Source organism: Anolis sagrei, chromosome 5 (assembly GCF_037176765.1).
Source record: "Anolis sagrei isolate rAnoSag1 chromosome 5, rAnoSag1.mat, whole genome shotgun sequence".
Classification (NCBI taxonomy): Eukaryota; Metazoa; Chordata; class Lepidosauria; order Squamata; family Dactyloidae; genus Anolis; species Anolis sagrei.
In genome coordinates, this window is record NC_090025.1 from 36,385,838 (window position 1) to 36,407,900 (window position 22,063).

At 41.2% G+C, this 22,063-nt stretch overlaps 1 protein-coding gene across 1 annotated transcript in view; it reads right to left on the bottom strand.

Moving 5' to 3' along the window:
• ANXA5 (annexin A5) overlaps positions 1 to 21,538 on the bottom strand; it is a 40,464-nt gene extending 18,926 nt beyond the window's left edge. Inside the window, exons 1-5 of the mRNA XM_060778996.2 lie at positions 21,433 to 21,538; positions 20,114 to 20,157; positions 5,437 to 5,521; positions 1,967 to 2,061; positions 680 to 793 (exon numbers count right to left, since the gene is read on the bottom strand). Of these exons, the coding sequence (XP_060634979.2) occupies positions 680 to 793; positions 1,967 to 2,061; positions 5,437 to 5,521; positions 20,114 to 20,122 (303 nt within the window). The 5' untranslated portion in view covers positions 20,123 to 20,157; positions 21,433 to 21,538. The remainder of the gene's footprint in view (positions 1 to 679; positions 794 to 1,966; positions 2,062 to 5,436; positions 5,522 to 20,113; positions 20,158 to 21,432) is intronic.
• Between the last annotated feature and the right edge of the window lie 525 nt (positions 21,539 to 22,063).

The following is a 22,063-nucleotide window of genomic DNA, read 5'->3' on the forward strand; positions in this document are numbered from 1 at the left end:
TACTGCCTTCTGTAGACTTCTGGGGTTTAACCGCTGAGGTGTTGAAAACCAAAAGGTCACCAGTTCAAATCTGGGGAGCAGGGTGAGCTCCCACTGATAGCTCCAACCTCTGCCAACCTAGTAGTTTGAAAACATGCAAATGTGAGTAGATCAATAAGTACCACTCCAGCGGGAAGGTAACAGTGCTCCGTGTATTCATGCTGGCCACATGACCTTGGAGATATCTATGGACAACGCCGGCTCTTCAGCTTAGAAATAGAGATGAGTACCACCTCCCAGAGTCGCACACAACTAGACTTAATGTCAGAGGAAAACCTTTACCTTTACTAAGCCAAAGCAGCTATGCTGGTCATCATTTAAAAAATGTTTCCAATAGAATCACAGAGGCACAAAGTCATAAGATATTTTGTAAATGTGAAATTTTGATCATGGCATGAATACCTTTAATGTACACAGTCTACTCTGTAGTTCCTATAAAAAGGTAATGAACCTCTGAAAGCCTGATCACTCAGATCTCTTTAAAATTACTCAGATGAATAGGGAGATAGATGGAGTCATTAAAATGAAAGTAATTGCCAAAAACAATCAAGCAGATCAAACGCTGTAAAAGAATGAGAATAAAAAAGGAGGCTCAGTTCTAAAAAAAAAAGCAAGATTTTAATATATTTTTTCATTTTACCTTAATGGCATGCTTCACTGCATGGGCATCAAAAATTCGTGCAGGTCTCATCAGATTAACCATCAGCGTCTCAAATTTGCCTGTGAGTTCTGACTTTAGATCATCACAAAGGTCCTGACAGAAACAATGGAAGATGCATTATGAATAAAAAAAACAGTTTGAAATTCATGCTTCAGTCAAACTTAGAATATTGCTGAAATAAACTCAAAAGGGGCAATATATTTTGGGTGGGCTGGAAAAGGGACAGTAGGTCTTTGGGATCTGCTAGGATTGGATTCCAGGACCCTGCTCTACCTCAAACCCTGTGGATATCAAAATCCATGGATGCTCAAAACCCATTATATACAACAAAATGGCACCCCTTATATAAAATGGTCAAGTCAGTATTTGCTTTCCATAGAATCATAGAGTTGGAAGAGACCTCGTGGGCCATCCAGTCCAACCCCCTGCCAAGAAGTGGTAAAATCGCATTCAAAGCACCCCTGACAGATGGCCATCCAGGCTCTCCTTAAAAGCCTCCAAAGAAGGAGCCTCCTCCACACTCCACGGCAGAGAATTCCACTGCTGAACAGCTATCACAGTCAGGAAGTTCTTCCTAACATTCAGGTGGAATCTCCTTTCCTGTAGTTTGAAGCTATTGTTCTGCATCCTAGTCTCCAGGGACGAAGTAAACATGTTTGCTCTCTCCTCCCTATGACTTCCCCTCACATATTTATACATAGTCAACATGTCTCCTCTCAGCCTTCTCTTCTTCAGGCTAAACATGCCCGGCTCTTTAAGCTACTCCTCATTGGGCTTGTTCTCCAGACCTTCGATCATTTTAGTCATCCTCCTCTGGATACATTCCAGTTTGTCAACATCTCCCTTCAATTGTGGTGCCCAGAACTGGACACAATAGTCCAAGTGTGGTCTGACCAAGGAGAACAGAGGGGTAGCATCCCTGGATCTAGAGACTATACTCCTATGCAGGCCAAAATCCCATTAGCTTTTTTTGCCACCACATGACATTGTTGGCTCTTGTTTAACTTGTTCTCCACGAAGACTCCAATATCTTTTTCATATGTACTGCTGTCAAGCCAGTATGTGTGAAAAGTACATTTTCAAAGGTCAGTACGTTTTCTTTTTTAATATTTTCAAGCTATGAATGGATGAATCCATAGCTTGAAAATATCAATGGATAGGCCAACTATGCAGAATAATTCCAGCAGACTCAAAATAGTATCCTTCACAGAACATATATGTGTGTACACATATGCACAAACTCCCAACCCAAAGCAAAGTACTTACTCTGCCAAATAAGGTTTTAAAAGCGATAGCAATTTCCTGACGTTGAGCATTGCTTCTGCTTGTTAGGATCTTCACGATTGAGTCTTCATCAGTCCCTGAAATTATGCAAATGCAAAACAGAGTGATTTGCTGCAAGAAGATGAACATCAATATTTTGTAGATGAAATGAGTCACAGAACATAATTATGCATGAATATTCCATTTCTAGCAATCCTGCATTATGTATAGAATATAAAATAAATAGTTTCATACTATCTCCAATCTGTCTCTTTTCAATTTACAGTAAGAAATTCAATGATACTGAATTCCTCAGGAAAATGTTCATACTAAGTAGATGAACATCATTTCCAAGCATTGCTCACCACTTGTATTTGCCTATTTGTTTCAACAACCTACTGCTTTCATACTATTCCTTGTTAATCGCATTATGATATACTATCCCCTAATTAGCCTGCAAATCAGATTTAGTTACTTAACAATGCCACAACTGAGTGGAAGCAAAAAGTGATACCATCACTCAGAAGAGGTTTCCCTGTTATTTTGGCTATATAATGACAAGATAGAGTAAAAGCAATGTTCCAGGTTGATATGCTAGAGAAGTGTTTCTCAGACTTTGCTCCTTCAGATGTTTGGGCTTCAGGTGCCACAATTCCTAACAGCTTGTAAGTTGGCTGGCATTTCTGGGAACTGAATCAAAGAATCATTGAGTTGGACGAGACCTTGTGAGTCATCCAGTCCAACCCCCTCCCCAGAAGCAGGAAAATCGCATTCAAAGCACTTCTAACAGATGGCCATTCAGTCTCTGTTTAAAAGTCTCCAAAGAAGAAGCCTCCACCACAATTTGGGGCAGAGAGTTCCACTGCTGAATTGCTCTCACAGTCAGGAAGTTCTTCCTAATGTTCAGGTGGAATCTCCTTTCTTGTAGTTTGAATCCATTGTTCTGCATCCTAGTCTCCGGGACAGCAGAAAACAAGCTTACTCCCTCCTCCCTATGCCTTCCCCTCACATGTTTACACATGGCCATCATGTCTCCTCTCAGCCTTCTCTTCTGCAGGCTAAACATGCCCAGCTCTTTAAGCCGCTCCTCATAGGGCTTGTTCTCCAGACTCTTCATCATTTTAGTTGTCCTCCTATGGACACATTCCAGCTTGTCAACATCTCCCTTCAACGACAGTGCCCAGAATTGGATACTGTGTGATTCCAGATGTGGTCTGACCACGGCAGAATAGAGGGGTAGCATGACTTCCCTGGATCTAGACACTAGACACCTATTGATGTAGGCCAAAATCCCATTGGGTTTTTCGCTGCCACATGACATTGCTGGCTCATGTTTAACTTGTTATCCACGAGGACTCCTAGAGGAGTGGAGTTTGAAAAACTAGAGCAAAAACAATATTCTTCATTCAGGTAAACACCTTTTCACCAAGGACTCCAAAATAGTCATTGACACAGGGAGTAAATTTAGGATGGGCACAGATTTTCATGATTTCTCCCCATTTTAGTTTAGTTTTGCCATCAATTTCTCACAGACAGAAAGTGGTTGTTTCCTGTTTTGACTCATCATCTGTCTGCCAATATTTGCTAAGTAAAAGTTAACACGCTGAAGAAATCATTAACATTTCAAGGATACTGATAAAAAATACCCATTAATCTGTAATTTAGTTTCATTTGCTAACAATAGGCTCTGCAAACTAGTGCTTTTATGTCAAAATGTCAACTAATAGTAATTCATTTATGGGGTCTCATGAAATGTTAATGATGCTTGACATCTTATCCTTTGCTCATATGGATATCAATGAACGGATGTCAAGTTCATGTGTGGGAGGCAAGAATCAGACCCAGCCCTAAATATCTTGATCTCGCTTATAAAAAATATTCAAATCCTTATTCCGTTAATCACCACTTGATAAGATTCATGTGAGTGGGAGCATAGAGACTCTGGAAGGAACCTTAGACAAAGTCAGACCCATTAATCCATTTTCTCCAAGATTGGCAGATAGGGATGTGAGGAATGCTCACACATTTTCTCATCCTCCATGATAAAGGATGTCTTGACAAACTGAGTAACACCATCAAAAATAGTCAAGGTTTTAATATATATAAAGGCTTATTTCAAAAGAAAGTCCAAACTACACACACAAGGTTAAAAGTTCATTTAAAGATTTAACTCTTTACAAGAATGAATAATTTCAAACATTTTATCCTTGATGCATACGGGAACTTCTGTGCATTTTTAGAAAGATTTTTCACAGCATAAGTGCTGTGTGTATGTGTATGAATTTATCTATATCTATATACAGCAACTGTTGAATATTTTCTTAACCAGGTATCAAGTACCTTCAAGTATTGAGACCCTCTATATCAAGGACCAGAAAATTCATTTTTTTCAGCATTTTTTAAAAAGCAACATTTGCACATGAATTCTTTTTGTATTTATTCTCCCTCAGCAGGGAGAAAACTTCTGAAATTCTTTCTTCTTCTGAAAGAGAATTAAATATGTGAAAAAGTACATCCAGGCTTTAGCACAGCTGGTTAATCACCAGCAGCAATAGATCTTTCCCAACTGAAAGGTCAGCAGTTCGAGCCCGGGTCAGGGAGAGCATCTGACCTTCAGCCCAGCTCACTGTCCACCTAAGCAGTTTGAAAACAGATGTGAACTGTGAATAAAGACATTAGGCACCGCTTAAGCCGGGAGGTATTTTACAGCACCCTAAAAAGCCTGCAATCAAAGAACAGGAGGAAATCCTGTGATCAAAAGGTCATAGAAATTCAGCAACAGCACCCCCTGTGGCTGGAATCAAGCATAACCTCCAGGACGCTGAAGCTGAAAAATGTTGACACATAATTTAGCTCTCTGTCTGTCCTGTATGTCTAACAGCATTGAATGTTTGTCATGTATGTGTTCCATGATCTGCTCGAGTCCCCTTTGGGGTGAGAAGGGTAGATATAAATGCTGTAAATAAATAAATCTCTCCAATCTCAAGGGTTTGAGCTGAAAGGTCATACGACCTTCCTTGGAAATGCCATGGACTTAATTTGGGGTCATTATCATAAGGGCGAGGTTCTAAAAACATGCAATCCCATTAAGCTATGGCCATTCCCATCTTTCTCCATTAAGCCCTCATCCTCAGTTTTCATAGACCTTCATGTCTCAAGGCTTAATGTCAGCAAAGCTTAGCTGACTGCTTCTCAATGTTCCCTACATGATTCAAAAACACAGTTTACAGCATTTATTTTTGCACTACAATCCCAGAATCCCCTTGACCACACATGGGGGGTGCTGGGAGCTGTATTCTAAATGAAGCAGACTTGCAAGTTCTGTTTAGAAGCCCGGAGAACACTGGGAGCCAATCTGAATGCAGAAGGTTCTCTGTTACAAAAGTTGCCATCCACTCCTTGACACACAACTTTAACAATGCAGCTTTAATCACACGGGCCTCTATGTCACAAGGATAATATGCCGCACTTACCCAAGCCTTTCATTGCTTTTCGAAGAGCCTCAGCATCAGCTCTGGCATCAAAGCCAGGGAAAGGTTTCACAGTGCCTCTTGTATACTAAAAGAAAAATGAAATTACCTTGATGCATTGTATATCTATTCACATTATCCTAAAAGCCATTATCAAAGGGTGCATTAGCCCTTCAATAGTGTCTATCTTATTAACATTTTTAAAGCAATAAAAGCATCTTTTAACTCTAAATTGTCAACCACAAAGATTTGGCACAGTTTCAATTCTTATCCCTAGATACATGTAATGCATGAAAGCATCTTCTTTCATTGCAAAAGCTTGTCGAACCATGAATTTACACATGTTCATCCAACAGTGAGTAAGAAAAGTTTGCATAATGTGAAAGTTTGCATAGAAGACAAACATGAAAATTTACCATTTTCGTTTCCCTAAAAATAAATCCAAGCAATCAAGGTTGCAAAAGAATTGAGCCATTAGTAATCACAGAAAAATTAAACACAAGAATGACTGTGTATTACTGAGTTTGTTGTTTCAGGAATATGCAGTAATTTATCCTCAGATGTATGCTTTCTTCCCCCCAATTTAGCTTGAACTTTTTCTTCAGGTTCCCATTATTTATCTTGTAGCCTAAATCTACATGCATTGATCTGGTGCCCTCAGAACAATGACAGCTGGGGATGACGAGAGTTGCATTCAACATATCTAGAGTTTAGGAAATGCTAACTTAAGGCAAGAAATAATGCATAAATCAACCAGGTTGGTCCCACCACTGTAACAAGCGCGTTTGGTGGGATGAGGGAGAGGGTCTTCTCGGTGGTAGCCCCCTGACTTTGGAACACCCCCCCCCCCCAGGGAGACTAGGCAGGCCCCCACACTGTCCTTCTGTAGGGATCTGAAGACTTGGGTGTTTAAACAAGCCTTTGAGAATGGTCAGCAGTCAATGACACAGCACTGCACTTTCATCCCATGCCCTTGTTCCTTAGATACAATTTGCACTATCTCGTTCCCTTGTCTTGTTTACAGTCTGGCCATGTCCTACGGTAGTTGTCACCACAGGTTTTGGGCATTGTTCTGAGTTTTACATTGTTGTTTCATATACTATATGTTTTACTTTATTGTATTGTACTGTGTGTTTATTTTACGCTGTTTTAAGCACTTTGTGCCATATGTAAGCTGCTCTGAGTCTTTATGGGGAGATGGAGGGGCGTACAAGAATAAAGTTATTATTATTTATATTACTATTAAGTTGTCCTCTCTTCTCCACTTTTATTTTTATTTATTTTATTAACTTAATTTATTCTACTCCTTTCCCCCCTAGGGACTCAAGGCAGTGAACAGTTCCACACTTTTAAAAGTGCACATGTCAAAGTGCACATGCAGACAGGGCAGAAAATGCATGCCCTCCTGGATTTTTATGTGGGGCATCAAGAATGATCCCCCACATAAAAACAAATTCTTTCAGGACAAAGCAGGAAAACCCTGTTTTGTCCCAAAGTGGGTGATGTCTGGACTGTCCCCTCAGAAGTCCTGGAATTTCTGAGGGGTACATTCGCATAGCACTCTCGTGTTTTCCGGGCTCCATAAGCCCAGAATATCCAAGAGGGCCCTCCCCACCCCCAGAAAAGCCTTTACAAACTAAAATAACTTACCCAGCCGCCATTACCGTGCTGCCGGCCCTGTCCTGGCACATAGAAATGGCACACCAGGAGAAGGGGGGGCAATTGCTCCTGGTACATCATTTCTACAGACCAGGAGAGCTCCGGAGAAGGGGGCAAGTTATTTTCCTTTTTAAAAGGCTTTTCTGGGGTGTTTTCCGGCAGGGCATCTGGACACTCACCCCAGAAAAGCATGAGCTTTCTGGGGCGTGACTTTAGTGCAAGTCCAATTGGGTTTTTAAAATCCAATTGGACTAGCATTAAAGTGCTGTCTGGAACTGCTCAAACTTTTAGAAAAACACAATACAAACATTTAGAAACAACTAAATAGTACACTGTGGTAAGAACAGATAAAATTTTCATAAATACACTTAAAATAGTCTTTGAAACTCACCCCCACCCCTAGAATCGCACACACACTTCCCCAGCAGCATGCCCCTTATCCTTCCCCAAATGCCTGCTGGCATGAAGACCTGCAGGGATGGGGTCACCCTGATCTCTCTCAGGGAATGGATAATGGACAAGAAAAACATTGTTAGGGACATACACATGTGTAATAGCAGATGTGAAGGCAACGTGTTCATCTGTGCCTTGTCTTTGGAAATTGCGCATTGTGTGTTTTGTGTTATGGTTGTGCATGCTATAGTTTGCATTACAGTTGGCCACCATGTATTGTGCATTTAGCAATAGCACCTAGGTGTTCCACGATGTTGGTATTCCGCATGTGATGGCATAGCCCACACAGAGTGTACCTCCATCTGCAGACATTCATGCTATGCTAAGAGGATGTCAAATGGAGGCCCTTGTGTGCCTTTCCTGCAGATGAAGCACTTGGAGTACTGGCAGTTTGTTGGCTTAGAGCAGTTATCTACCAGGCAGCCAAGTATCCTTCAGGCATTTCTCTAATTTTGGAGCTGTTAAGAGTACAAGTGTTGAAATACTCCTGGCAGTATGATCTTCTGTTTCAGAAGTGGAAGGAAACCAGAAAGCAAGGGCACTCATATCATAGCAGCCACTATTGTGTTTACTACACCTAGATGCTTTTCCCTTTGTTAATACAGCAGTGTGTGGCAGCTGCTCCATTGAGAGGTAATATGATTCATCTTTGACCTGCCCTGAAACACTCTACTGCCTTTTTTAAAAAAGTATGTCTTTTGTGCAGATGCCAATATTGGCTAGTTCTTTGTTTTTCTTTTTGGCTTATGTGCGCCCTCAGATGTAAAGCCTTTGTTCCAATTTTTAACAATGAGCCAACTTACTCAAGATGACGAACAGAACTGAGTTTCCTGTAATAGTCAGATTAGAACCTGGATGAAATTTGTCACTGCAATGGTATGGGTGCTACTTATCACTATTGTTTAAAATAATGCAGGAAAGGTATACAGCAGGCAATTTTCCCATATAATGATGATGTGTGTTTGCAACTATGTTATGTTAGAGACAGACAGACAGACAGGTAAAGCTAAAGATGTCAACATGCCTCCACACATGGCATAATCCCCAACAATTCCTTAGTCAGCATGCTTCCTATGTTTTTCTCATATGAAATGCTCATGAAAAGCTTCCTTGACAAAGAAGAAGGAACGGGGGATATAACTTTTGTCAGGGCGATCATAACCAGTAAAGAATGGTAGAATCATATTATTAATACATCGGATTTCTTCTGGAACTTTTTACATGCATAGCACTAACGCAGAAAAGGAAGCTACAGTAAACTAGCAGAGGTGTGGAATTAACTGAGTTACACTGACAATAAAAAACTAGCAATGATTTAATGAGGGCACAGTATCTTTTTTCCCCACACTCATGTTTAATGTCAGTAGTGTCAGGAGTGTGGTGGAGGCTCCTTCTTTGGAGGCTTTTAAACAGAGGCTGGATGGCTATCTGTCGGGGTGCTTAGAATGCAACTTTCCTGCTTCTTGGCAGGGTGTTAGACTGGATGGCCCATGAGATCTATTCCAACTCTATGATTCTATGATTCTAAACAGTTCAGACCCAGGCTGTTTGAGAAACCACATATCTGCATACAAACCGGCACGGGCTTTGTGGTCTGCAGAGAAGGCCCTTCTCTTGGTCCCACCCCCCGTATCAGGCATGGCTAGTGGAAATGAGAGATGGGGCCTTCTCCATGATTGCTCCCTGCCTCTGGAACTCCCTCTCGAAAGAATTAAAAATGGCCCCTTCCCTCCTCTCCTAATAGAATCTATTAAAAACCCATTTATGTACACTAGCTTACTGGGAGGAGGAGGATTAGCATTTTACTACCACAGCACTGTTGGCTTGCTGCAAATTGCCTAATAATTTTAATGTTTTAATTGTTTATTATTATTAGATTTATTAGTTAAATTTGTCCTAAATGTTTTATTTGTATTCCTAATTTTCAATTTGTTGTTTATTTTATTGTTTTTAATTTGATCTGTTTGTTATACTTTGTTGACACTGAATGTTTTCTAATCTTTATTTGTAAACCACCATGAGTCCCCTTGGGGAGATTGGGGGGGGATAATAATAAAGTATTATTATTATTATTATTATTATTATTATTATTATTATTATTATTATAAAAACAGAAACACATCATGTCACCTAAGCACAAAAAGGTTACACCACCAATTTAAAAAGAATCTCACTAAAGCTCCTTCATCCCACATTACAGTTTGTGTACTCAAAATATGCTTCCAAAATGATAGTGCCACACCAAAAGAGGCACCAGGTGGAGTAGCACAGGCCTTTACTGCCAGAAAAATACCTTTCTACTAACAGAGCACTCTGCCAGGACAAATATTCTATTGTCTACAAACTGTTGGCTGAAGAGTGAAAGAAATGGTGTTGGAATAATTACATCAGATATAATATTTGCTCAGCGGTAATGCTAGCACAACATCAAACTCTTGGATTATCTCAAGAAGTCCTAGCCTAAGAGGATTTTGTATTCAAGCACAGCTAAAGCTCGTCTAGTGTTGGCTTTCTTCAACAGTTAGAACTACACTCTGATTCAGAACTTGTTCTTCTTAAATGGCTATAATCCCACTTTTCTTTTAACCTTGTTTTAAGCCTAGAATAATGTTTATGAAGATACAAATGGGAACAAGATTCAGATTAGTCATTGCAAAAGCCTGCAGCACATTGTGTAGCAGGAAAGCACTACGTAGCATTCGTGTGGGTGCTCCTCTTAACTCAGTTGTTAGATCTTATCATAACACCAGTCCTGGCAAATTCCAGCAAGGCGCTCCTGAAAAAAAATCCAATAGGCACAAATCCAAAGCATCAACCCCACATGCAAAATTTTGCAATACATCCTCGATAACAAATTGTTCCAATTCAATAGGTGAGTTTATCTGAGGCCCTGAGCTTGCAAGCAGATACATGCTTATTATCTGTTAAATTAGTAACTAGGAATAGAGGCTGTACTATGGATGAGACCATTAAAAGTTATTCCAAGAACAAAACCCAGGTGCTTCGGATCAGCTGCTTTGCTGGAAAACTCCCAGACCGCCCAAGATTTCATCATCCAGGATTGCTGCCCGCAATTAAATAAGTAAATGAAGCAACTGAGAAAACGACTACAATTGGATCATTTGTGTGCATGCATTCACCCTGAAAACAAGAAAAGCAGCAGGAACTGCATGCAGGAGAAAATGCGCTAAATGGTGATATAAAGAAAGCAAAAGAAACTGAGGCCAAACTAAAGGCCCAACTCATGGATGACGGTTCAATGATGTAGCAGGAATATATGAGCACCTTCCAGTTTATATAATTAAGCAGATGAACCCTCTGATTCTTTATCCATTCAAAATATCCCCAGCCACTTCTCTCCCCATGGAAAAAAAACTATTCAGAGTACAGTATCTTTCTTTCTGGCTAGTGGAAGGAGACATAGCCATTGTAACCACAGACATTGTTATGTGCCTTCAAATCAACTCTGACACAAATTCCCTGAGCCCCTGGTCATTCTTGTACGATTTCAGGTGTTAAATTCAGATAATAACTCTCCAACCGCCACTAGAAGTCATGGTAAACACCCCAAAGCTTCAAACAACAAAACAGCTCATTGGCAGAAAGTCTATAATTAAAAACCAGAAGCCAAGTTTCATTGGAAAGACAATTTTACAGTGTGCCACGAGCGCCAAAACATACCTCCACTGAGATTTTCCACATCACCTCTAAAGGAATACGATCAATCAGCTGATGGTGACTTTTAGTTTAACCCTTTATCTGTGGCCCGGAGCAGGGGATCTGTTCTCAGCTCTTTTATATTGCCCTCCCAAGTGAATGTAAGATGCTTATGTACTAATGCATAAGTTATGATCTCAAATGATCAGAAAGTGAGGGATTTCCAGTTGGGGATTTCTAGTGAATATGAATGTCCCTTTAAAAAAACACACTCCTCCATCATTCACACCAGATCTGAGGCTGTTTTTTAATTGTTTGAAACAGGATGGAAACTGTGGCATTCCAAGTATATGGGGGATACATCTCCCATCATCCCATAGCATTAGGCGCCCCCGGTGGCATAATGGGTTAACCCTTGTACCAGCAGGACTGCTGACCAACAGGGGGAGAGTGGGTTGAGCTCCCTATGTCAGCTCCAGCTCCCCATGTGGGGACATGAGAGAAGCCTCCCACAAGGATGGTAAAACATCAAACATCTGGGCAATGTCCTTGCAGACAGCCAATTCTCTCACACCAGATGCAACTTGCATTTTCTTAAGTTGTTCCTGACATGGAAAAAAATCCATAGCATTGGCCATGCCAGCAATGGCTGGTGGAAGTTGGAGATGAAAAACACCTGAAGACACAAAGTTGCCCATCTGACTCAATCAACAAGATGCTGACGATATGGTATAAATACAGTAATACAGACTCTGTTTTGAAAGCCAGGTGAATGTATAAGTTACATTTGTTATCCCATACACAGAAATCAAAGCTTCAGTTATATTTGTTTTAAAGCAAGGGTCAGCAACCACAGAGGGGATAGGATCCAATCCACCATCCCTCACCAATCCACAGGCAGATGCAGGAAGTGATAATACAATACTTCCAGTCACCATATTAAATATAAAAGTAGATGAAAATGGTTATGTTGGAGGATTTCAAGTGGTAGAAGGATAAACTGTCATATTGGTACACATTTGTGGTCAACCCTGTACAGTTTCAGGTGGTAAAACATCTAATAATATTGCCATTTTAAAATGGAAGGGTTTTTTTAGTGATGCAAATGTGAAAAGAGCACTGTTGCCCCTACTACTAGAACTTTTAAAGAGAGTAAGAGAAATACTAGCTTTAAAGCTCACTCAAATATATTATAGAGCAAGAAGGGGTCTTGCTTTTGTATCTGATGTATTGTGTGACACTGACTGCTCATGCATACTGCAAAAGAAACATACTATATCAGGACAACAACGAGGTGCATCCAATTCCCAGCTTCTCCAGCTGACATCCACGCACTGTGGCAACTGCAAGCAGGCTACAGACGCAGCTGCTCTTAGAAAAGGAAAGTCACACAGGTCAGGAAAACATCTCTAATTACTAAGGGAGCCAGTAAATATTACAGAAAGAAGGTTACTGTAGACTTCAGGTAATGGTGCTGCACTATAGCATTACAAATGTGGGCAACCCACACTAGCACTTCTACAGGGACCGAAGACTAAGCGTATATACAAAAGTGCTCACCACTTTTACAGTAGATGCACAGGAGATATCTTTATAGAACTGAAGAATTAGAGTATTCTGTTTGAAGTTGGCTTATGTTTGCCCATTCTTTATGCTCGGGATGCTATGCGTTTTGACATGCCACTTTGACAAACAGGACAGGATGTGGGAGAAATGTAACCAGAATCCCAATAGATTTTTTTCATGCAGGAAAGAACAGTGAGCTGGCTAAACTTTGAAAACCTGTTTTAACTAGTTAACATCTTTAAAATGTTTAACATGTTTTTGTTTTAAATTGTTTGAACTTATTTATATAGATTCCACTTCTGTGTCACCTTGAGAACCTACAATGAAGGGTGGGACGGAAATATTTTAATAGATTACCAAATAGTCCTTTTCATTCCAACCATTTTTCTTCACTGAATTCACTCTTCTATGCTGAATTCCCAGCAATATGAGAAGAGAAAACAGATTTTGCAGTGAAAATGAAAAAAAAAGTTTAAGAAACTAAAGTTGTTAAGAGGAAAAAGCAGTCATGGATAAATAGCCACTTGATCAATATTTTTCAAAACTGAAAAAAAGCCTTTGACTATGCAAATATGAGTGCCCGGTGTGGAGGAACTACATAATCTCTTTCAAAAACTACTAGTCCTTTGGGGGGGGGGGGGGGTTAATAAGATGACTATTCAAATATCAACAATGTAATCTTTAGTTTGGATTCTTGCAAGTATTTAAAGTCATGTGTCTAAACATTTTAGAACTACAGGAGAGTCTTGCTTATCTAACATAAATGGGCTGGCAGAATGTTGGATAAGCAAAAATGTTGGCTAATAAGGAGGTATTAAGGAAAAGCCTACTAAACGACAAATTATGTTATGATTTTACAAATTAAGCACCAAAACATTATGTTTTATAACAAATCAACAGAAAAGGCAGTTTAATACATGGTAATGTTATGTAGTAATTACTGTATTTACACATTTAGCATCAAAACATCACAATGTATTGAAACAGCTGTGGATCTGGGCAGGAGGCAGACTACGTTGGATAATACAGAACGTTGGATGGGTTTCAATAAGCGGGACTCTACTGCACTAGGAAAGGCAATGTCTACCTGCACATATTTTAAAAAATGTTTCCTTGGAGGCTGTATTATGGCATGCTTTCTTTCTTATCAATTCTAGATCTCTCGGTTGTTTTAATTACCCATATTGTGTATAATGCAGTCTGTACTGTTCAGTGTACTGTTCTCCACTTTTTTCACATTAGTTTATTCTTGCCATTCATTCGTTATCAAATTAAATGCTTAACATTTATTTGTTTATGGTGTATCTATATGCCAACTGTTGGCTCCCAATGGCCTCCAATACAGTTAAAAATAATAAAACTATAAACTTGGTAAACTAGAAATAGCAGAGAAGCCATAAAGAACTATAAAACAAAAGTAAACTGAAGCAAACACTTCAGATAAAGAAGTTAGTAAAAAGGTTAAAATAACCAAACCCTTTTATAAGTCTGACAATGTAAAACAAAGATAACAGCATAATGCAATCTCATAGCAATAGTTTCAGACCTTAACAGCAGCCCAACTAGAGTAGCGGTTCTCAACCTGTGAGTCCCCAGATGTTTTGGCCTACAATTCCTAGAAATCCCAGTCAATTTTCCAGCTGTTAGGATTTCTGGGAGTTGAAGGTCAAAACATCTGGGGACCCACAGGTTGAGAACCACTGAACTAGAGTTTCCCCAGCAGGTAGCTGTCCAGCTTCTTTTTGAAGACATCCACAGAATGAGGCCTACTACCACTTTAGGCCATTGGTTCTATTGACAAACTTCTCTCTTCAAGATGTTCCTTCTAATGATCAATCAAATTCTACATGCCTATAACTTAGTTCTATCATTCTGAGGCAATACTGTACAGAAGAAGTCAGTATTCTCCTGTATGTGACAGCCCTTGGGATATTTAAAGAATGTAATCACATCACCCTTGCACTTCTCAACTCCTTAAACCTTTTCTCAAACGCTTTGTTCTCCATACCTCTTGTTAAATTTTTGCACTTTTAGTAAAATTACTGAAAAAGAAAACCAGGTACAAATAACTTGAGATTTCACCCAATTGTTGAGAAGTGTTCGCTCTAAAGAATTCTCTCACTAAGGCAGTGGTGCAATTGGTTAAGCTCTTGTGCCTGCAGGACTTGCTGACTGACAGATCAGTGGTTCAAATCCAGAGAGAGCAGGTTGTGTTCTCCATGCAGGGGTATGAGAGAAGCCTTCCACAAGGATGGTAAAACATCAAACATCCGGGAGTCCCCCAGGCAACGTGCTTGCAGACGGCCAATTCTCTCACACCAGAAGTGACTTGCATTTTCTCATGTCGCTCCTGACACACACACAAAAAACTAAGTCAAGCATACTAGAAAGCACAATGGACCCAGAAGAGCAGAGTTGTGGAGGAACAGCTACCAACACTGTCCTCCTCATTCTGCTCCCTGGCCCTAAGGGCGAGGTTGCTCTCTGAGCTTTGTCTCCATGGCAGCATATACATGCAATTTAAAGGACTCTATCTGTTTTCACTGGAGCCAGTGAATACAGTAGTACAACTCTGAATCTCAGAGTTCAAATCCCCACTTGGCCGTGAGACTCACTGAGCAAGTCATACTCTCATTCTCTGAGGAAGTCCAGCCTCTTCGGAACAAATTTTACCAAGAAAACACTTTTGTTTTGGATTACAAATTATACAATACGCAGTGACCATACTAACCAGAGAATTGTAAAACCAAAGTCCAAAAAAAGGTGGGGGGTTTTGTCAAATTTCATTTCTGGAATGGCAAGACTATGTGAATTGCTGGTTGCAATCATTGTGTTGACTCCAGACACCCAAAATCCAATATTGCATCAGAAAGCAAAATAGGGGAAGGAAGGTGCTAGAAAATATGTATCATTACACATTCTCTCAATCTGTGAACTTTTCCCAACTCAGTGATTTCACTTCTTACTAGGAGCTAAAGTAGACCACAAGCTAGCTATGAGTCAACATTAGAGAAGCTTTCCACAGGATAGTTAAACATCCGGGCATCCCCTGGGCAACATCCTTGCAGACAGCCAATTCTCTCACATCAGAAGCGACTTGCAGTTTTTCAAGTTGCTTCTGGCATTAAAAAAAACCCATTGTGATGTGTTGGCAAAAAAGCCAATGCAATTCTAGGCTGCAATTATAGAAGTATAGTGTCTCTCAAGGCAAGCCATGGTGCCTCTCTATTCTGCTGTGGTCAGAACTCACCAGGAATAATGTGTCCAGTTCTGGGCATCACAATTCAAGAAGGATAATAACAAGCTGGAACATGACTGGGGGAGCATGACCAAGATGGTCAAAGGTCTAGAAGGTCAGTATGAGCAGTGGTTTAGGGAACCCGATACATTTAACTTGAGAAGGTTGAGAGCTGATAGGATAGCCATCTTTAAATATTTGAAGAGGCCAGCATGTCATATTGGGGCTCTGGAGTCTAGGATTTAAATCTCTGCTCTTGCCTAGAAAACCCCATGAAACGTTCACCTTAGAGTTACCAGAAGTGGGAGACAACAACAACATGTAGGAAATGTATTTTTTGCTGTTCCAGTAACCTAGATACAAACTACTGAATTCAAGTTACAAGAGAACAAAAGTCCACCAAAACATTAGGAAGAACTTCCTCATTATAAAAATAGAACAGTGGCTCAGGCTGACTTGGAGGTCCTTAATCAGAGGTCAGTTGTCCATATCTCCAGAGTGCTTTAACTATAGGTTCTCACAATAAAAGGAAGATGCTAGATCTCCCTTGAGGAACCTTTCAAATTTTTGATTCTATGAATGTTTCAGGTTGTTTCAGAATTAACCTTTGGAATTGGATGTTGTACTACAACTCCCAGAATCCTCCAGCTATCATGCATCGTAGCCATGCTGAAGTTATATTTTGAGTCTACACCAGTAGTTCTCAACCTTCCTAAAGCCACGACCCCTTAATACAGTTCCTCATGTTTGTGGTGACCCCCAACCATAAAATTATTTTCATCACTACTTCATAAGTGTAATTTTGCTACTATTATGAATCGTAATGTAAATATCTGATATGCAGGATGTATTTTCAATCACTGGACCAAATTTGGCCCAAATTCCTGATACACACAAATTTGAATACTGGTGGGGTTGGGGGGGGAGGTATTGATTTTGTCATTTGGGAGTGGTAGCTGAATACTCAATATGAAAAATATATGAACAGTGATGGAGTTTGGGGACAGTAGAGCTTGACATTTGGGAGTTGTAGTTGCTAGGATTTATAGTTCACCTATAATCAAAAAGTATTCTGACTTCCATTAACAATTAAACTGGGCCAAACTTCCCACACAGAACCCTCATGACCAACAGAAAATACTGTGTTTTCTGATGGTCTTTGGGGACCCCTCTGAAACCCCCTCATGACCCCCCATGGGTCCCGAACCCCAGCTTGAGAAACGTTGCTCTACACTTAAGGATGTTTCATAACTGGAACTCCAAGTGTCTGTGTATTTTAGAAAGAAGCTTCTGGAGGGGATTTGAATTGGGCTTGTGATTCACTGGTGGGTGTGAAGGAACACGTAGGAAAGGCAGGAAGGTTACAGCCTGCTCTTACCAAAATTCACACTATACTCAAATTGGATTTATGGAAAATATTTTAAAAGACACTGGCAGTTCCAGTCACGCCATGTGTAATCTGATCTCTGGTTACTCCCCTCCCATGTATAATTTAACCCTCAGCTAGCATTCTTCCACACACACTGAAAAAGTATCGTAAAGTAACACCAGGAGAATAATGAATGAATAGTAACTTTTCAAATGCCTTTCAACTTTGAATAAAGTCAGTTAAAATAGGATTGCAAACTAGTAAGTCAACCACTGTTGAAAGGAAGCAGAGCAGGCCTTTTCCTGCTCTGTTTTAACCACCAGAAATAGGCAACACCCACCGGTTTACAGTGCAGAGAAACTTGGCAAAAACGAGCGGAAAATGGAAAAAGTCTGACGTGGATGATTTCACAGAGTGAGAAGGAGTTCACACTGTTCCCAATTCAGTCTCTCTTTTAAACCTTTTGATTGAGTTTTTTCAGACATTATTGAATAAGCAAGTTGGAGGAATAGTAAAACTTACTTAGCCTTAAAACAAAACACAGGAAAAGCATTGTTTTAGACCAGGCATGGGCAAATTTTGGCCCTCCAGGTGTTTTGGACTTCAACTCCCACAATTCCTAACAGCCTCAGGCCCCTTCGTTTTCCCCCTCAGCCGCTTAAGCTGTTAGGAATTGTGGGAGTTGAAAACCAAAACACCTGAAGGGCCAAAATTTGCCCATGCCTGGTCTAAACAATGCCTTCCAGTGTCCCTCTACAATGAATAAGATGACCCGTTTCCTGCCCCTCAACGTAACCTACTTCACAGGATTGTTGAGAGAACACAGTGCATCCACACTGTAGTATTAATGCACTTTGGCACCACTTGAACTGCCATGGCTCAATGTTATGGAACCCTGGGAGTTGCAGTTTCATGAACTCTTTAGCTTCCTCAGACCAAGAGTGCTGCCGCCTCACCAAAATTACATCGCCCAGGATCTCGTGGCATGGAGCTGTGGCAGTTCAAGTGGCATTAAACTGCATTACTCCTGCAGTGTAGATGCCACCATAGGGCAAAGCCAAAGTGGCCCTGAAATGGAAAGCAATAAACAAATCTATACCCATAATAAAAGTGGAAATATGTATGTATGTATGTATGTATGTATGTATGTGTGTGGCTGGAGTGCCCACTTACACAGACAGGCTCCTGCTTCCTGTCTGTCCAAATAGCTATAACTCCCACTACTCAGGAGACACTAATGACCTTCCCTCCAATAACATTGCAGGTTATAGAGAGTGTCGTAAACATAAACAAGAGCTTGCCAATGTCCTCCACAAATGCCATACTGCCCACCACCCAAGTGAAGGCTTTCATACAGGGACAATTTCATCCTAGATTTTGTTTTTCCTCCACCACAGACATCCCAGTGTTTCTGATTCTCTCCATTGGTGTGGATTTTGCATGATCCCCTCCCCCTCATGCAAAATCCACACCAATGGAGTACCACAGAACATCAATTTTAAAATTCGTGTCAATAGGAGTTAGCATATCAAACACCAGAACAGATCTCACTAGAATTTACTGTATTACAGGGGAGTGCAGTAGACTCTGCAATAGCATTGGCAAGATTTAAGAAGTCAATACACTTGAAAGTCCATTTTTTTGTTTGTTTACTATCTTCTTTTACTTTTCTATGGCACACAGCAAACAGAGGAATTGAGCAGCAACTGAACATACTAGAGAGGTTTGAGAAAAATTCACCAAGTTTATAGAAGTTGTAGGTAGTGGGATGTATAGTTCACCTGCAACCTGAGAGCACTCCACTAATGATGGTCCTGGAACGAACTTGGCACAGAACCCCCCATGACCAACAAAAATACTGGAGGTATTTGGAGGGATTTATACGAGTTGTAGTTCACCTACCCAGAGTGCACTATGAACCCAAACAATGATGGATCTAGATCAAACTTGGCATGCATACCCAGTATGTCCAAATAGGAATACTGGTGGGTTTTGGGTGGAATTGGCCAAGACATTTTGCAATCAATGAGCACTTTGAACTCCACCAAAAATGGAATTGGAACAAATTTGGAACATGGAGCCCCCACGACCAGCAAAAAATATTGGAGGTCTTTGGGGAAAATTCACCTTGATTTGGAGGAGTTGTAGTTCACCTACATCCAGAGAGTACTGTGAACCCAAACACCGATGGATCTGGACCACATTTGGTACACATACCTGATATGCCGAGATCTGATTACCGGAGGGGTTTGCCGGGAACTGTCCTTCCTTTCTGGAAGTTGTAGTTCACCCACAACCAGAGAAACTGTGACCTCTACCAATTATGGACTTTGACCAAACTTGGCACGCAGAACCCCCATGACTAACCCAACCTACTGGTGGGGTTTGAAGGGACTGACTCACCATAGTGGGAGTTGTAATTTACCCTACAGCCAGAGTGCACACTAAACCCCACTGATGATGCATCTAAAGCAAACTTACCCAACATAACAAACTATAAGTACTGATGAAGTTTTTCGGGGTTAACCTGGCATGACATGAATTGTAATTCACCCACAACTTTTGCATTTTGTACAATTTCAAATAACCCAAGCAATGCCGGGTACACAGGCTAGTGTACTAGTAAACATATCGAGAAAAACTGTGATAGAGTTGTGTCTTTCCTTACCTATTGCATTCATTGAATTAGATTTTACAAGAGGAGAGAGAGAGAGGAGAGAAAGCCAAGTCTGACTCACCTTGGCCATGGCTTCGGGGATTTTTCAGGCGAGGCAAAGGAAATCTGCAAAAGAGGATGGAGTTCAGCCCAGAAGTCAATGGAATTTCAGTGGGATTTTCAACGTGCATAAACTGAATATACTGATTAACACAGTCTGAGACCACTTGAACTGCCATGGCTCAATGCTCTGCAACCAGGTGAGATGTAGTTTGGCAAAGTGTGCTGCTACCTCGCCAAACAACTCCTAGCTGAAGCCACGGCAGTGCAAGCAGTGTCAAACTCCATTCATTGCATTGTCAAAGGCTTTCATGGCCAGAATCACTGGGTTGTTGCGAGTTTTCCAGGCTGTATGGTCATGTTCCAGAAGCATTCTTTCCTGATGTTTTGCCTCTAAAATCAAAACAGTAAATAAAGAGCAACATTTAAAAAACAGGGGAATTCCATACAAGAAACAATCAGAGCCAGCTAATAATCTCCCAACAAAGGATTCCCCCAGGGAGGAAGCAGCCAGACCTTGAAATTGCAAGGCCATTATGTGCTAATCAAGCCAGCCAATTGTGCCAACACTCAAAACAGGGGAATTCCAGACAAGAAACAATCAGAGCCAGCTAATAATCTCCCAACAACGAATTCCCCCAAGCAGAAAGCAGCCAGACCTTGAAAGTGCAAGGCCATTAAATGCTAATCAAGCTGGCCAATTGCAACAACACTCAGAACAGGGGAATTCCAAACAAGAAACAATCAGGGCCAGCTAATCACCTACCAACAAAGGATTCCTCCAGGCAGGAAGCACCCAGACCTTGAAACTGCAAGGCCATTAAATGCTAATCAAACCGGCCAATTGCAACAACAACACTCAAAACAGGGGAATTCCAGACAAGAAACAACCAGGGCCAGCTAATCACCTACCAACAAAGAATTTCCCCTGGCAGGAAGCAGCCAGACCTTGAAACTGCAAGGCCACGAAGTACTAATCAGCTGGCCAATTGCAACTTTCACACTTGCCTCAAGCAGACAAAAGTTCTTCCCTGGACCTTCCACTTTCCTAGTTTCCAACAGACCTCACAACCTCTGAGGATGCCTGCCACAGATGCAGGCGAAATGTCAGGAGAGAATGCATCTAGAACATAGTCATACAGTTCGGAAAACTCGCAGCAACCCACTGCATTCATTGCGCCCGAGGTGAAGAAAGTCGCTCCAGCCAACGCCCCAACTTTGCGAAAGCTCCTTTCATCGAGGCGAGGAAAACTCTGGAATGTAAACAATGCAGAGCAGCCTACAGGGCGCCCCAGCCCAAGCCCACCAGGAGCTCTCCTTTCAGGCAGAAGCAGAACTTACCTGAAACTCAGCCGAGAGGGAGCCCCAAAGAGAGAGAGAGAGAGAGGGACTGCTCCGCCGACAGCACTGAAGTCAGTGGCGCAAAAGGCAGAAGGAAACTCTACTCGCCACGCCCTGGATTGGGAGGCCTCTGCCCACGCCTCAGAGGGCCTCCCTTTCCTCCTTCCCTGCCTGCCTCTTTCCTGGCTTTCTCTCTCCCTCTGGAGTCACAAGACTGCCGGGTGGGGACTCCCCTGACTCATCCACACTGTGCAATGAATTCCCAATGCCACTTGCCCTGCCATGGCTCCATACTATGTATGAGATCCTTCCACTTCTCCAGTATTGGGCTGAGAAGACTCCAGATCTTGGCTGGAGCTACACTGCCATGTTATTCAGTTTCTGGACCCAGATGAACCGGTTTGAACTGGGTTATTTATTTATCGTGTCAGGAGGAACCAGACAGTGGTATTACATTTTTAACAAAACAAACAAACAAACAGACAAAAACACAAAGTTTGCAAGCTTGGTAGTTGATTAAATGTCCTTTGACCTGAAGCTGGTCTCTTGGAGTGCCTCTGGTGTTGCCGCAAGAAGGTCCTCCATTGTGCATGTAGCAGGGCTCAGGTTGCATTGCAGCAAGTGGTCAGTA